The 17,327-nt window shown below is 49.9% G+C and overlaps 1 protein-coding gene across 1 annotated transcript in view; it reads right to left on the bottom strand.

Annotated features, from left to right (window-relative positions):
• LOC149452305 (disintegrin and metalloproteinase domain-containing protein 10-like) overlaps positions 1-10,976 on the bottom strand; it is a 76,012-nt gene extending 65,036 nt beyond the window's left edge. The window contains exons 1-2 of the mRNA XM_089689529.1: positions 10,877-10,976; positions 3,922-4,072 (exon numbers count right to left, since the gene is read on the bottom strand). Of these exons, the coding sequence (XP_089545655.1) occupies positions 3,922-4,072; positions 10,877-10,934 (209 nt within the window). The 5' untranslated portion in view covers positions 10,935-10,976. The remainder of the gene's footprint in view (positions 1-3,921; positions 4,073-10,876) is intronic.
• Between the last annotated feature and the right edge of the window lie 6,351 nt (positions 10,977-17,327).

Genomic DNA, 17,327 nt, shown 5'->3' with positions numbered 1-17,327 from the left:
GACCAGCCCTCCATTGGATTCTGGTGTTCCAATCCCCTCCATGGACACAGGTGTATACAATCAAGCCCCTAGGCATGCAGACGGCTTCTACAAACATTGGTGAAAGAATGGGTCGCTCTCAGGAGCTCAGTGACTCCAAGCGTGGTCCCGTGATAGGTGGCCACCTGGGCAATAAGTCCATCCGTGACATTTCCTGGCTACTAAGTATTCCACGCTCAACTGTTAGTGGGATTATAACAAAGTGGAAGCAACTGGGAACAACAGCCACTCAGCCACCAAGTGGTAGGCCGCGTCACATGACAGGGCGGGGTCAGAGCATGCTGAAGCGCACAGTGCGCAGAAGTCGCCAACTGTCTGCAGAGTCAATAAAGACCTCCAAACTTGGTGTGACCTTCAGATGAGCCCAACAACAGTGCGTAGAGAGCTTCATGGAATGGGTTTCCATGGCCGAGCAGCTGCAACCAAGCCTTCCATCACCAAGTACAATGCAAAGCGTCGGTTGCTGTGGTGTAAAGCACGCCGCCACTGGACTCTAGAGCAGTGGAGACGTGTTCTCTGGAGTGACCAATCACGCTTTTCTGTCTGGCAATCCAATGGACTGGACGTGTCTGGGTTTGGCGGTTGCCAGGAGAACAGTACTTGCCTGACTGCATTGTGCCAAGTGTAAGGTTTGGTGGAGGGGGGACTACGGTGTGGGGTTGTTTTTCAGGGGTTGGGCTTGGCCCCCTAGTTCCAGTGAATGGAACTCTTAAGACATCAGCATACCAAGACATTTTGGACAATTTCATGCTCCCAACTTTGTAGAAAGTGTTCCTTCCTGTTCCAACATGACTGCACACCAGTGCACAAAGCAAGGTCCATAAAGACATGGAGGAGCCAGTTTGGGGTGGAGGAACTTGACTGTCCTGCACACAGTCCTGACCTCAACCCCATAGAACACCTTTGGGATGAATTAGAGCGGAGACTGCGAGCCAGGCCTCCTCCCCCGACATCAGTGCCTGACCTGACAAATGTGCTTCTGGAAGAATGGTCCAACCTTCCCATAGACACCCTCCTAAACCTTGTGGACGGCCTTCCCAGAAGATTTGAAGCTGTTATAGCTGCAAAGGGCGGGGCCAACTCAATATTGAACCCTATGGACTAAGACTGGGAGGGGCCATTAAAGGTCATGTGTGCCGGCGGCCCAATACTTTTGGAAATATAGTGTATATAGCATAAACCATTGCTGTACAGGATATATTGTCATTTAATTATATATTTACCAGCCCCTTCCTTTCCTGAATGAACACAGAGAGTGATCAGAACCAATCGATCCTGAGTCTATTCAAAGCTGAAGCATAGTAAACTGTTTTTACTATGCTTTTGGTTTGTGAATGGTTTTGGTTTTTGCTTTAGGTTTTCCTCAAAAGTGTGACATAAGAGGTTTATTTAGACTCCTGATATTTCACCAAAGCCCCCCAACAGGGCTGCTAAAAAAATTGTGCTGCCATTATCCACTGTTCTACTGAGATCATCCACTGCCCTACTGGCGTTATCCACTGCCCTACTGACGTCATCCACTGCTCTACTGGGATCATCCACTGCCCTACTGACATCATCCACTGCCCTACTGACGTCATCCACTGCTCTACTGGGATCATCCACTGCCCTACTGACATTATCCACTGCTCTACTGACATCATCCACTGCCCTACTGACGTCATCCACTGCCCTACTGACGTCATCCACTGCCCTACTGACACATCCACTGCCCTACTGACATCATCCACTGCCCTACTGGCGTTATCCACTGCCCTACTGGCATCATCCACTCCCCTACTGGCATTATCCACTGCTCTGTCGATGCATCCATGGCCCTACTGACACATCCACTGCTCTACTAGTGATATCCACTGCTCTGTTGATGCATCCATGGCTCTAAAGATACATCCACTTCCCTAGTGGCATTATCCATTGCTCATTTGAGATCATCCACTGCCCTACTGACACATCCACTGCCCTACTGATATCATCCACTGCCCTACTGATATCATCCACTGCCCTACTGATATCATCCACTGCCCTACTGACACATCCACTGCCCTACTGACACATCCACTGCCCTACTGATATCATCCACTGCCCTACTGACACATCCACTGCCCTACTGATATCATTCACTGCCCTACTGAAACGTTCACTACTCTAGTGACACCATCCACACGTTATCCACTGCCCTACTGACACTATCTACTGCACTAATGACTGACACTGTCCTTTCTTAAAGCGAAGTTCCAGCTGAAAAAAAATAAATAAAAATCAGCAGCTACAAAAACTGTAGCTGCTGACTTCTAAAATACAGTCACTTACCTGTCCCTCGGTCCAGCGGTGTCCTTACCACGGCTGGTTTCACCGGCCGTCTTCTCTCCCCGGTGCCAGAATCTTCAGTGTGGGCACCCCCCTGTGACAGCTTGTGGCTTCACAGCCGGGTGCCCTCTACGCATGCGTGAGAAGCGCTGCACTTTGTGAATGCTCCCGTAGTCTTCTGGGACCTGTGATGTGTCCCAAAAGACTACGGGAAGGGAGGGAGGGGGACAACTTCTGCTTCCGATCGCCTCAGGAGATCAATTCGGGTACCCGCTCCCCAAAGGTGCCAATCCTTAATGGGGAGCGGGGGACAAAGACTTAAAGCAGAGCTTTTGGGTGGAGCTCCACTTTAAGGTAGGCTGTTTATATCTTTACAATGACATCATATTTATCTACGTTTTCCGTACTATTTAGTTAGGCCTTGTTAGGTCATTTCTTTTTTTTTAAAAACAGCGCCAAACCACGATAATCTTTGATCTCTTTCAGGTTCAGGTAGATCTTCACTTCTCAAAGGTTGACTGTCTCTGATCCATGGTATTCAAAAGATTTGTAGAGGTATGCTAAAATGCGGACAGTTTCTCCAAAATCACTTGAATTACCGTCAGTATGGAAATAAAGATCTGAAAAATCCTCTTCAGCCACTTGCAGTATTTTGGCGTGCGGTGGAAGCTTTAGGTGGGAGTGGGGGGGTCCTGCAGTGGTGTATTTAGGTTTTCTGCTGCCCTAGGCAAGACAAAAATTGCCCCCCCCCCCCCCCCGCAGGGAGAGCCTGACATTGACCAACAACACCCCTGCCCCCCCCCCGAAAGATCCTTCCACTAACACACATCCCCCCCTTGAAGAGAAAGTCACTCACCTTCACAGCTCCAGACATCCCTGGGATTGAGAGTCGGGCTCTGCATACACATCAAGCAGTCCGCAGCTGGTCCCCATGACACAAGTGTCCCTTCTTCCAGGGGGAAGTGCTGCCCCCCCCTCAAAAATGCCGCCCTAGGCAACTGCCTTGTTTGCCTTGTGGTAAATACACCCCTGGGGCCCGGGTCAACTTTCACATCGGGTCCACAAGCTTCAAGCTGCGCCTCTGAGTGCCCCCTCATTTCCCACATAATTTGGAAACAAAAATGGTCAGAATCCAAATGGAAACATTCCTAAAACTATCCAAACATGTTCCAACAACTACAGTATGTACCAGAAATGTATACCTGAAATCTGTTTATTTCATTTATATCCAATCAGGCAATCTCATGTACTGAATAATTGTTGATCAATCTAATGGAGATTTTACAATCAGATTACACCACCTTGCTGGTCTACTGATGGGCTGACGCGTTTCAATCCAATAGTCTGATCCAGCCAAATGTTCAGCTTTCAGAAGAGTGCGCTGATGGACCCATTCACACTAAAAGAGCAAAATGCTGCACTAAATGTACAAATGAGCTGAAATGAAACAAAACACATAAGAAAGAGGAGACCCGGACCTCAACATAGATGTCAACCAGATCAAATAAATAAATAATCCATGCATGTGTGGCCTGCCTCAGTGACTCGGCTCCCCGGTGTTTATAAGATCAGTACCTATTATAGGCGGCAAGGTCCAGGGTTACTGTTTTTTCTTCTTCATTTGTAGCTCTTTTTGACCGCTGATGACTTTGGAGAAGGCTCATCCTGTCGTACGATAGGGTTTCATAGTATTTTAGAAAGGGTCTGCTGATTTCACAGCTACTTCCTAATGTGAAAAAATGTACGTTTTATAATAATGCCAATAACCTATGGAACCAGACACAGCACAGAGAGCCTACAGAACCAGACACAGCACAGAGAGCCTACAGAACCAGACACAGCACAGAGAGCCTACAGAACCAGACACAGAACGGAGAGCTTAGAGAACCAGACACAGCACGGAGAGCCTACAGAACCAGACACAGCACAGAGAGCCTACAGAACCAGACACAGCACAGAGAGCCTACAGAACCAGACACAGCACAGAGAGCTAGAGAACCAGACACAGCACAGAGAGTCTACAGAACCAGAAACAGCACAGAGAGCCTACAGAACCAGACACAGCACAGAGAGCTTAGAGAACCAGACACAGCACGGAGAGCCTACAGAACCAGACACAGCACAGAGAGGTTAGAGAACAAGACACAGCACAGAGAGCCTACAGAACCAGACACAGCACAGAGAGGTTAGAGAACAAGACACAGCACAGAGAGCCTACAGAACCAGACACAGCACAGAGAGGTTAGAGAACAAGACACAGCACAGAGAGGTTAGAGAACAAGACACAGCACGGAGAGCCTACAGAACCAGACACAGCACAGAGAGCTTAGAGAACCAGACACAGCACGGAGAGCCTACAGAACAAGACACAGAACGGAGAGCCTACAGAACCAGACATAGCACAGAGAGGTTAGAGAACAAGACACAGCATGGAGAGCCTACAGAACCAGACACAGCACAGAGAGCCTACAGAACCAGACACAGCACAGAGAGCCTACAAAACCAGACACAGCACAGAGAGCCTACAGAACCAGACACAGAACGGAGAGCCTACAGAACCAGACACAGCACAGAGAGGTTAGAGAACAAGACACAGCACGGAGAGCCTACAGAACCAGACACAGCACAGAGAGCTTAGAGAACAAGACACAGCACGGAGAGCCTACAGAACCAGACACAGCACAGAGAGCTTAGAGAACCAGACACAGCACGGAGAGCCTACAGAACCAGACACAGAACGGAGAGCCTACAGAACCAGACATAGCACAGAGAGGTTAGAGAACAAGACACAGCATGGGGAGCCTACAGAACCAGACACAGCACAGAGAGCCTACAGAACCAGACACAGCACAGAGAGCCTACAGAACCAGACACAGCACAGAGAGCCTACAGAACCAGACACAGAACGGAGAGCCTACAGAACCAGACACAGCACAGAGAGGTTAGAGAACAAGACACAGCACGGAGAGCCTACAGAACCAGACACAGCACAGAGAGCTTAGAGAACAAGACACAGCACGGAGAGCCTACAGAACCAGACACAGCACAGAGAGCCTACAGAACCAGACACAGCACGGAGAGCCTACAGAACCAGACACAGCACGGAGAGCCTACAGAACCAGACACAGCACAGAGAGGTTAGAGAACCAGACACAGCACAGAGAGCCTACAGAACCAGACACAGCACAGAGAGGTTAGAGAACAAGACACAGCACGGAGAGCCTACAGAACCAGACACAGAACGGAGAGCCTACATAACCAGACACAGCACAGAGAGCCTACAGAACCAGACACAGCACAGAGAGGTTAGAGAACCAGACACAGCACAGAGAGGTTAGAGAACCAGACACAGCACAGAGAGCCTACAGAACCAGACACAGCACAGAGAGGTTAGAGAACAAGACACAGCACGGAGAGCCTACAGAACCAGATACAGCACAGAGAGCCTACAGAACCAGACACAGAACGGAGAGCCTACAGAACCAGACACAGCACAGAGAGGTTAGAGAACCAGACACAGCACAGAGAGCCTACAGAACCAGACACAGCACAGAGAGGTTAGAGAACAAGACACAGCACGGAGAGCCTACAGAACCAGACACAGCACAGAGAGCCTACAGAACCAGGCACAGCACGGAGAGCCTACAGAACGAGACACAGCACAGAGAGCCTACAGAACCAGAAACAGCACAGAGAGCCTACAGAACCAGACACAGCACAGAGAGCTTAGAGAACCAGACACAGCACGGAGAGCCTACAGAACCAGACACAGCACAGAGAGCCTACAGAACCAGACACAGCACAGAGAGTCTAAAGAACCAGACGCAGCACAGAGAACCTACAGAACCAGACACAGCACAGAGAGTCTAAAGAACCAGACACAGCACTGAGAGCCTACAGAACTAAATAAAATTGGAGAGCCTACAGAACCAGACACTGCACAGAGCCTACAGAACCAGACACAGCATGGAGAGCCTACAGAACCAGACACAGCACAGAGAGTCTACAGAACCAGACACAGCACAGAGAGTCTACAGAACCAGACACAGCACTGAGAGCCTACAGAACTAGATAAAGCATGGAGAGCCTACGGAACCAGACACAGCACAGAGCCTACAGAACCAGACACAGCACAGAGAGCCTACAGAACCAGACACAGCACAGACAGCCAATAGAACCAGACACAGCACAGAGAGCCTACAGAACCAGACACAGCACAGACAGCCAACAGAACCAGACACATCATAGAGAGTCTAAAGAACCAGACACTGCACAGAGAGCCTACAGAACAAGACACAGCACGGAGAGCCTACAGAACCAGACACAGCACAGAGAGCCTACAGAACCAGACACAGCACAGAGAAGCTACAGAACCAGACACAGCACAGAGAGCCTACAGAACCAGACACAGCACAGTCAGCCAACAGAACCAGACACAGCACAGAGAGGCTACAGAACCAGACACAGCACAGAAGCACAGACAGCCTAGAAAACCAGACACAGCACAGAGATGCTACAGAACCAGACATAGCACAGAGAGGCTAGAGAACCAGACACAGCACAGAGAGGCTACAGAACCAGACACAGCACAGAGAGGCTACAGAACCAGACACAGCACAGAGAGGCTACAGGACCAGACACAGCACAGAGCCTACAGAACCAGACACAGCATGGAGAGCCTACAGACCTAAACAAAGCATGGAGAGCCTATAGAACCAGTCACTGCACAGACAGCCAACAGTACCAGACAGCACAGAGAACCTACAGAACCAGACACAGCACAGAGAGCTTAGAGAACCAGACACAGCACAGAGAGCCTACAGAACCAGACATAGCATGGAGAGCCTACATAACCAGACACAGCACAGAGAGCCTACAGAACCAGACACAGCACGGAGAGCTTAGAGAACCAGACACAGCACAGAGAGCCTACAGAACCAGACATAGCATGGAGAGCCTACATAACCAGACACAGCACAGAGAGCCTACAGAACCAGACATAGCATGGAGAGCCTACATAACCAGACACAGCACAGAGAGCCTACAGAACCAGACACAGCACAGAGCTTACAGAACCAGACATAGCATGGAGAGCCTACATAACCAGACACAGCACAGAGCTTACAGAACCAGACATAGCATGGAGAGCCTACATAACCAGACACAGCATGGAGAGCCTACAGAACCAAACACAACAAAGAGCCTAAATAACCAGACACAGCATAGAGAGCCTACAGAACCAGACACAGCACAGAGAGCCTACAGAACCAGACACAGCATAGAGAGTCTACAGAACCAGAAACAGCACAGAGAGCTTAGAGAACCAGACACAGCACGGAGAGCCTACAGAACCAGACACAGCACAGAGAGGTTAGAGAACAAGACACAGCACAGAGAGCCTACAGAACCAGACACAGCACAGAGAGGTTAGAGAACAAGACACAGCACAGAGAGCCTACAGAACCAGACACAGCACAGAGAGGTTAGAGAACAAGACACAGCACGGAGAGCCTACAGAACCAGACACAGCACAGAGAGCTTAGAGAACCAGACACAGCACGGAGAGCCTACAGAACCAGACACAGAACGGAGAGCCTACAGAACCAGACATAGCACAGAGAGGTTAGAGAACAAGACACAGCATGGAGAGCCTACAGAACCAGACACAGCACAGAGAGCCTACAGAACCAGACACAGCACAGAGAGCCTACAAAACCAGACACAGCACAGAGAGCCTACAGAACCAGACACAGAACGGAGAGCCTACAGAACCAGACACAGCACAGAGAGGTTAGAGAACAAGACACAGCACGGAGAGCCTACAGAACCAGACACAGCACAGAGAGCTTAGAGAACAAGACACAGCACGGAGAGCCTACAGAACCAGACACAGCACAGAGAGCTTAGAGAACCAGACACAGCACGGAGAGCCTACAGAACCAGACACAGAACGGAGAGCCTACAGAACCAGACATAGCACAGAGAGGTTAGAGAACAAGACACAGCATGGGGAGCCTACAGAACCAGACACAGCACAGAGAGCCTACAGAACCAGACACAGCACAGAGAGCCTACAGAACCAGACACAGCACAGAGAGCCTACAGAACCAGACACAGAACGGAGAGCCTACAGAACCAGACACAGCACAGAGAGGTTAGAGAACAAGACACAGCACGGAGAGCCTACAGAACCAGACACAGCACAGAGAGCTTAGAGAACAAGACACAGCACGGAGAGTCTACAGAACCAGACACAGCACAGAGAGCCTACAGAACCAGACACAGCACGGAGAGCCTACAGAACCAGACACAGCACGGAGAGCCTACAGAACCAGACACAGCACAGAGAGGTTAGAGAACCAGACACAGCACAGAGAGCCTACAGAACCAGACACAGCACAGAGAGGTTAGAGAACAAGACACAGCACGGAGAGCCTACAGAACCAGACACAGAACGGAGAGCCTACAGAACCAGACACAGCACAGAGAGCCTACAGAACCAGACACAGCACAGAGAGCCTACAGAACCAGACACAGCACAGAGAGGTTAGAGAACCAGACACAGCACAGAGAGCCTACAGAACCAGACACAGCACAGAGAGGTTAGAGAACAAGACACAGCACGGAGAGCCTACAGAACCAGACACAGCACAGAGAGCCTACAGAACCAGACACAGAACGGAGAGCCTACAGAACCAGACACAGCACAGAGAGGTTAGAGAACCAGACACAGCACAGAGAGCCTACAGAACCAGACACAGCACAGAGAGGTTAGAGAACAAGACACAGCACGGAGAGCCTACAGAACCAGACACAGCACAGAGAGCCTACAGAACCAGGCACAGCACGGAGAGCCTACAGAACCAGACACAGCACAGAGAGCCTACAGAACCAGAAACAGCACAGAGAGCCTACAGAACCAGACACAGCACAGAGAGCTTAGAGAACCAGACACAGCACGGAGAGCCTACAGAACCAGACACAGCACAGAGAGCCTACAGAACCAGACACAGCACAGAGAGTCTAAAGAACCAGACGCAGCACAGAGAACCTACAGAACCAGACACAGCACAGAGAGTCTAAAGAACCAGACACAGCACTGAGAGCCTACAGAACTAAATAAAATTGGAGAGCCTACAGAACCAGACACTGCACAGAGCCTACAGAACCAGACACAGCATGGAGAGCCTACAGAACCAGACACAGCACAGAGAGTCTACAGAACCAGACACAGCACAGAGAGTCTACAGAACCAGACACAGCACTGAGAGCCTACAGAACTAGATAAAGCATGGAGAGCCTACGGAACCAGACACAGCACAGAGCCTACAGAACCAGACACAGCACAGAGAGCCTACAGAACCAGACACAGCACAGACAGCCAATAGAACCAGACACAGCACAGAGAGCCTACAGAACCAGACACAGCACAGACAGCCAACAGAACCAGACACAGCACAGAGAGCCTACAGAACCAGACACTGCACAGAGAGCCTACAGAACAAGACACAGCACGGAGAGCCTACAGAACCAGACACAGCACAGAGAGCCTACAGAACCAGACACAGCACAGAGAGGCTACAGAACCAGACACAGCACAGAGAGCCTACAGAACCAGACACAGCACAGTCAGCCAACAGAACCAGACACAGCACAGAGAGGCTACAGAACCAGACACAGCACAGAAGCACAGACAGCCTAGAAAACCAGACACAGCACAGAGATGCTACAGAACCAGACATAGCACAGAGAGGCTACAGAACCAGACACAGCACAGAGAGGCTACAGAACCAGACACAGCACAGAGAGGCTACAGAACCAGACACAGCACAGAGAGGCTACAGGACCAGACACAGCACAGAACCTACAGAACCAGACACAGCATGGAGAGCCTACAGACCTAAACAAAGCATGGAGAGCCTATAGAACCAGTCACTGCACAGACAGCCAACAGTACCAGACAGCACAGAGAACCTACAGAACCAGACACAGCACAGAGAGCTTAGAGAACCAGACACAGCACAGAGAGCCTACAGAACCAGACATAGCATGGAGAGCCTACATAACCAGACATAGCATGGAGAGCCTACATAACCAGACACAGCACAGAGAGCCTACAGAACCAGACATAGCATGGAGAGCCTACATAACCAGACACAGCACAGAGAGCCTACAGAACCAGACACAGCACAGAGAGCCTACAGAACCAGACACAGCACAGAGAGCTTAGAGAACCAGACACAGCACAGAGAGCCTACAGAACCAGACATAGCATGGAGAGCCTACATAACCAGACATAGCATGGAGAGCCTACATAACCAGACACAGCACAGAGCTTACAGAACCAGACATAGCATGGAGAGCCTACAGAACCAGACACAGCACAGAGCTTACAGAACCAGACATAGCATGGAGAGCCTACAGAACCAGACACAGCACAGAGAGCCTACAGAACCAGACACAGCATGGAGAGCCTACAGAACCAGACACAGCACAGAGAGACAACAGAACCAGGAACTGAATTTCTTACCTTTTAGGAAGATAACTGTAGGTATAAGGAAAGCCTGTATGTAGTGCAATAAGAGCATGGTTCATGTGTGTATGTTCGGCTCCAGTGTCACCGCCTGCAGGGGATAAGGAAGTGCATTGGCAAGCCCTAAAAACACATGCAGAGACTTGCATGCATCGCTTAGAGAGAAAAATAGAATATGTACAGATACGTAATGAAACAAAGGATTGTTATTGACCATGAGAGATACCACTGCTGAAATCTCCTTCTCCTAATGCTAGGTGCCTGGCTGTCATGCTGACCCTCTGGCTTCAGTACGTCAAGTCCCTGACCCACAAAAACTCCTGACTATCCTCTAACGTTCCTTATTTACATCCTTGTTTAGGGGATTGAAGCCAGAGGACCAGCATAACAGACAGGCGACTAGCATTTTCTGAAAGGGTCTCCTTATTTCTCTTCAGGAGGTTGACTTCCTCTGAGCATTTTATGTGATAAGTGTTTGTGGTTTGAGTAAACTGCATGGGCCAGTTTATTATCTAGAGGTTTAAAGTGGTTATAAACCCTTACATATACCCAGTGATTGGTCTCAGGTGATACACAGAGATGAAACATCCTCCTACATAAGTTGTATCTGTTTTTCTGTAGTATTTTCTCCTCTACAGCCATTCCAAGTCTAGAATTTATACAGCTTGTCTGAGCTGTCAGAAAGCAGGGGATGGGTAGCTGAAGTTACAGCAGGCAGAGCTCAGTGAGAGCTGATTGGAGGGAAGGGACACGCCCTTCTCCACACAGCACACAGGAACAGAGTTGAGGCTGTCAATCAGCTGAAAGTCACTCCCTTTAAAGTCCCTTTAAAGTGTTACTAAACCCCTGACCCTGCATTCACTATATCCGGTCTCCCCGGACCCCGCATTCACTATATCCGCTCTCCCCGGACCCCGCATTCACTATATCCGCTCTCCCCGGACCCCGCAATCACTATATCCGCTCTCCCCGGACCCCGCATTCACTATATCCGCTCTCCCCGGACCCCGCATTCACTATATCTGCTCTCCTTGGACCCTGCATTCACTATATCCGCTCTCCCCGGACCCCGCATTCACTATATCCGCTCTCCCCGGACCCCGCATTCACTATATCCGCTCTCCCCGGACCCCGCATTCACTATATCCGGTCTCCCGGACCCCGCATTCACTATATCTGCTCTCCTTGGACCCTGCATTCCCTATATCCGGTCTCCCCGGACCCCGCATTCACTATATCCGCTCTCCCCGGACCCCGCATTCACTATATCTGCTCTCCTTGGACCCTGCATTCCCTATATCCGGTCTCCCCGTACCCCGCATTCACTATATCCGCTCTCCCCGGACCCCGCATTCACTATATCCGCTCTCCCCGGACCCCGCATTCACTATATCCGGTCTCCCGGACCTCGCATTCACTATATCCGCTCTCCTCGGACCCCGCATTCACTATATCCGCTCTCCCCGGACCCTGCATTCACTACATCCGCTCTCCCCGGACCCCGCATTCACTATATCCGCTCTCCCCGGACCCCGCATTCACTATATCCGCTCTCCCCGGACCCCGCATTCACTATATCCGGTCTCCCGGACCTCGCATTCACTATATCCGCTCTCCCCGGACCCCGCATTCACTATATCCGCTCTCCCCGGACCCTGCATTCACTACATCCGCTCTCCCCAGACCCCGCATTCACTATATCCGCTCTCCCCGGACCCCGCATTCACTATATCCGCTCTCCCCGGACCCCGCAATCACTATATCCGCTCCCCCCGGACCCCGCATTCACTATATCCGCTCTCCCCGGACCCCGCATTCACTATATCTGCTCTCCTTGGACCCTGCATTCACTATATCCGCTCTCCCCGGACCCCGCATTCACTATATCCGCTCTCCCCGGACCCCGCATTCACTATATCCGCTCTCCCCGGACCCCGCATTCACTATATCCGGTCTCCCGGACCCCGCATTCACTATATCTGCTCTCCTTGGACCCTGCATTCCCTATATCCGGTCTCCCCGGACCCCGCATTCACTATATCCGCTCTCCCCGGACCCCGCATTCACTATATCTGCTCTCCCCGGACCCCGCATTCACTATATCCGCTCTCCCCGGACCCCGCATTCACTATATCTGCTCTCCTTGGACCCTGCATTCCCTATATCCGGTCTCCCCGGACCCCGCATTCACTATATCCGCTCTCCCCGGACCCCGCATTCACTATATCCGCTCTCCCCAGACCCCGCATTCACTATATCCGCTCTCCCCGGACCCTGCATTCACTATATCCGGTCTCCCGGACCCTGCATTCACTATATCCGCTCTCCCCGGACCCCGCATTCACTATATCCGCTCTCCCCGGACCCCGCATTCACTATATCTGGTCTCCCACAGTACACAGAACATGGAAATGCAATTATTTTAGTAAATATGAACTGCTAAATACCTTTTCTCATCACCTGTATATAGCACTCTTGTGACTTCTATCAGTATCTAGCAGAGCACTGGTTAAAGCTTGTAGGAGTTTTCTTTCTGCTCTAGGAGGATGCAGAACCCTTGATCCTCTCTCTGGACAGTGCTGATTGTCTCTGTGCTGATCACATGCACTCTCCCAAGAAAAAAAACCTCTCTAGCAATATACACCAAACTGAGCATGTGCATGCCTACGGTTCAGTCTGAAGATAAGAGTTGGTCGCTTGAAAAAGGGGAGGATCAGAGAAGACAGGATCAAACAGCCTTTTTACACAATGCAGAGGATTAACCCCTTAGGTTCCACAGTGAGTATAACAAGCATGCTTTCCTGCATCTACAGACCGATTGTACTGTTGTGGGTTTAGTAACACTTTAATTCCAGCACCAGATCTCCTCTGTAATTCTAAACTGGTATCCTGCAAAAATGTTTAAAGCGTTGCTTATGGAGATTTTTAAGTGTAGTAGTTTGGTGCGCCATTCCACCGCTATGCGCAATTTTAAAGCATGACATGTTTGGTATCTATTTACTCGGCGTAACATCATCTTTTATATTTTACACAATAATTGAAAATTATACTGTGCTTGTGTGCAGTAAAATTCATTAAAGTGTATTTTTTCCCCAAAAAAATTGGTACGTAAATGCCGTGTGACATACAAAAATTGCAAAACCCACTATTTTATTCTTTAGGGCCTCTTCTAATATACACATACACTCTTAAAAAAATAAAGGAACACTTTTTAATCCGAGTCTAGCATCAAGTCAATGACACTCCTGGGATATGGATCTGGTCAGGTAAGTAGCAGAGGGGGATGTTCATCAGTTTCAGCTACTTTGGTGTTCATGAAATTAACAACATGTGCACTAGATGGGCAACAATGAGACAACCCCCAAAACAGGAATGGTTTTACAGGTGGAGGTCACTGACATTATTTTCCCTAATCATCTCTTCTGACTGTTTTTCACTAGTTTTGCATTTGGCTCGGGTCAGTGTCACTACTGGTAGCATGAGGCCATACCTGGACCCTACAGAGGTTGTACAGGTAGTCCAACTCCTCCAGGATGGCACATCAATACCTGCCATTGCCAGAAGGTTTGCTGTGTCTCCCAGCACAGTCTCCAGAGCATGGAGGAGATTCCAGGAAACAGGCAGTTCCTCTAGGAGAGCTGGACAGGGCCGTAGAAGGTCCTTAACCCATCAGCAGGACCGGTATCTGTTCCTTTGTGCAAGGAGGAACAGGATGAGCCCTGCCAGAGCCCTACAGAATGACCTCCAGCAGGCCACTGGTGTGAATGTCTCTGACCAAACAATCAGAAACAGACTTCATGAGGGTGACCTGAGGGCCCGACGTCCTCTAGCATGTAACATGGTTCAGTATGACCGTATTGGTGGTGGGTCAGTGATGGTCTGGGGAGGCATATTCATGGAGGAACACACAGACCTCTACAGGGTGGACAATGGCACCCTGACTGCCATTAGGTATGGGGATGAAATCCTTCAACCCATTGTCAGACCCTACGCTGGTGCAGTGGGTCCTGGGTTCCTCCTGGTGCGGTGGGTCCCGGGTTCCTCCTGGTGCAGTGGGTCCTGGGTTCCTCCTGGTGCAGTAGGTCCTGGGTTCCTCTTGGTGCAGTGGGTCCTGGGATCCTCCTGGTGCAGTGGGTCCTGGGTTCCTCTTGGTGCAGTGGGTCCTGGGATCCTCCTGGTGCAGTGGGTCCTGGGTTCCTCCTGGTGCAGTGGGTCCTGGGTTCCTCCTGGTGCAGTGGGTCCTGGGTTCCTCCTGGTGCAGTGGGTCCTGGGATCCTCCTGGTGCAGTGGGTCCTGGGATCCTCCTGGTGCAGACAATGCCTGGCCTCATGTGGCAAGTGTATGCAGGCAGTTCCTGGAGGATGAAGGAATTGATACCATTGAATGGCCCCCACGCTCGCCTGACCTAAATCCAATAGAACCCCTCTGGGATGTCATGTTTCGGTCCATCCGACGCCGCCAGGTTGCACCTCAGACTGTCCAGGAGCTCAGTGATGCTCTGGTCCAGATCTGGGAGGAAATCCCCCAGGACACCATCCGTGGTCTCATTAGGAGCCTCCCCCGACGTTGTCAGGCATGCATACAAGCACGTGGGGGCCACACAGACTACTGAGGACCATTCTGAGTTGTTGCAATGACATTTCAGCAAAATGGACTCCCCTGTTGCATCATTTTTCACTTTGATTTTCGGGGTGTCTGTGAATTCAGTCCTCTGTAGGTCGGTCATTTTCATTTCCATCAAACCATGGGGCATCCTTACGTTGCTCACAGATCCCCCGTCCATGTCCATCCCCCGTCCATGTCAGTATAGAGATCCAGCAGATTTGTCCACCATTGAGATCATTATTTTGATCAGTGTGTATAATGTTTGGACATTCTAAGTAATTTTTTAGCATTTTTACATGTAGGAAAGAAGTGTCAGAATCGGTCCGGTTGGCAAGTGGCTAAACTTCATCCCCAGCAAAAACATTTACCCTGGTGCCTCCATGGCAGCATACCCGTGAAGCTTCCCTAACCACCGCCCCCCCCCCCCAGACTTCTCCCTCAGGACCAGTGAATATTATAAAAAAGAGAGACTTAGACCCCCCCCCCCAGCATTCCCCTTTTTTCCCTCATACCTCATGGTCAGCGAATGCAAGTCGAACGTCCTTACCTCTGCCTTGAGCAGCTTCTGTCTGGGTTCATCATCTACCAGACGTGGTCCCTAGGCTTGGGCTGCTATACGTGATGATGAGGTGGGGAGTCCCTTCTGTGAGTCTTTTGGGACTGCAGACATCTCTTCACTTAGAGCATTCAGTTGTGCCGACACAACAAGTGTGTTCTTTGGACCGAGATCAGAAAGAGCAGCTTACGTTTCTTCCGTTGTCTTTTTTTTCTTCTCTCTCCTCTTCCCCTCTTCTCCTGCCTCTCTCCCAATCCTTTCCTTTGGTCCAAACCTCCCATTGCTTCTGTCGCCTTTCCTGTGATGAAGAACTTCACTCTATCAGTCAACAATGGTTATTATTTTTTATGCTGCTAGCTTTAGTAAATCGATAGGAAAGCAAATCAATTTTACTCGTTTTAAACCTTTTTTTTTGTTACATTTCTTCAGTTACTTCCCAGTATAAAAATGTATCAGCACATCTCGAAGATCAGACGTACGGTGCCACATCCCATAAATACCCACATGGAGGAAATATATAGATTTCAAATATACCGTATGTTTTTCAGAATACAAATCTACATTTTTGGAATGCATTTACAGATATATGTTAAAATACAGTGAAGGAAATGTGTATTTTCTCCCGGCTGATGTTGAATGTTCGCCCCTCACACAGAAATGATCGGTCTAACAATGGAATGTTCGGTGTAACACTGAGAGACAGAATACAACAACAAATTCAGCAGAAATGCGTCTAACAAATGATGACGGATCTGCATGTTCATGAGGGAAAGAAGGATTTGATCCCCTATCATTCAGCAGGATTTCTGGCTCCCAGGTGTCTTTCATACAGGTAACAAACTGAGATTAGAAGCAGTCTCTTAAAGGGAGTGCTGCTAATCCCATTTTGTTACCTTTATAAAAGACACCTGTCCACAGGAGCAATCAAACAATCAGATTCCAAACTCTCCACCATGGCAAAGACCAAAGAGCTGTCCAAGGATGTCAGGGACAAGATGGTAGACCTACACAAGGCTGGACTGGGCTACCAAACTATCGCCAAGCAGCTTGGTGAGAAGGTGACAACAGTTGGTGCAATCATTCACAAATGGAAGAAACACAAAGCAACTGTCAGTCTCCCTAGGTCTGGTGCACCATGCAAGATCTCACCTCGTGGAGTGTCAATGATCATGAGAACAGTGAGGAATCATCCCAGAACTACACGTGAGGATCTTGTCAATGATCTCCAGGCAGCTGGGACCACAGTCACCAAGAAAACAATTGGTAACACACTCTGCCGACAAGGAC

The sequence above is a fragment of the Staurois parvus genome, unplaced genomic scaffold (genome assembly GCF_062004578.1).
Source record: "Staurois parvus isolate SC_StPar_1 unplaced genomic scaffold, SC_StPar_1.0 ptg000483l, whole genome shotgun sequence".
Taxonomy (NCBI): Eukaryota; Metazoa; Chordata; class Amphibia; order Anura; family Ranidae; genus Staurois; species Staurois parvus.
The sequence above is the reverse complement of the archived record's forward strand: the minus strand, read 5'-3'. Positions and strand labels throughout refer to the sequence as shown.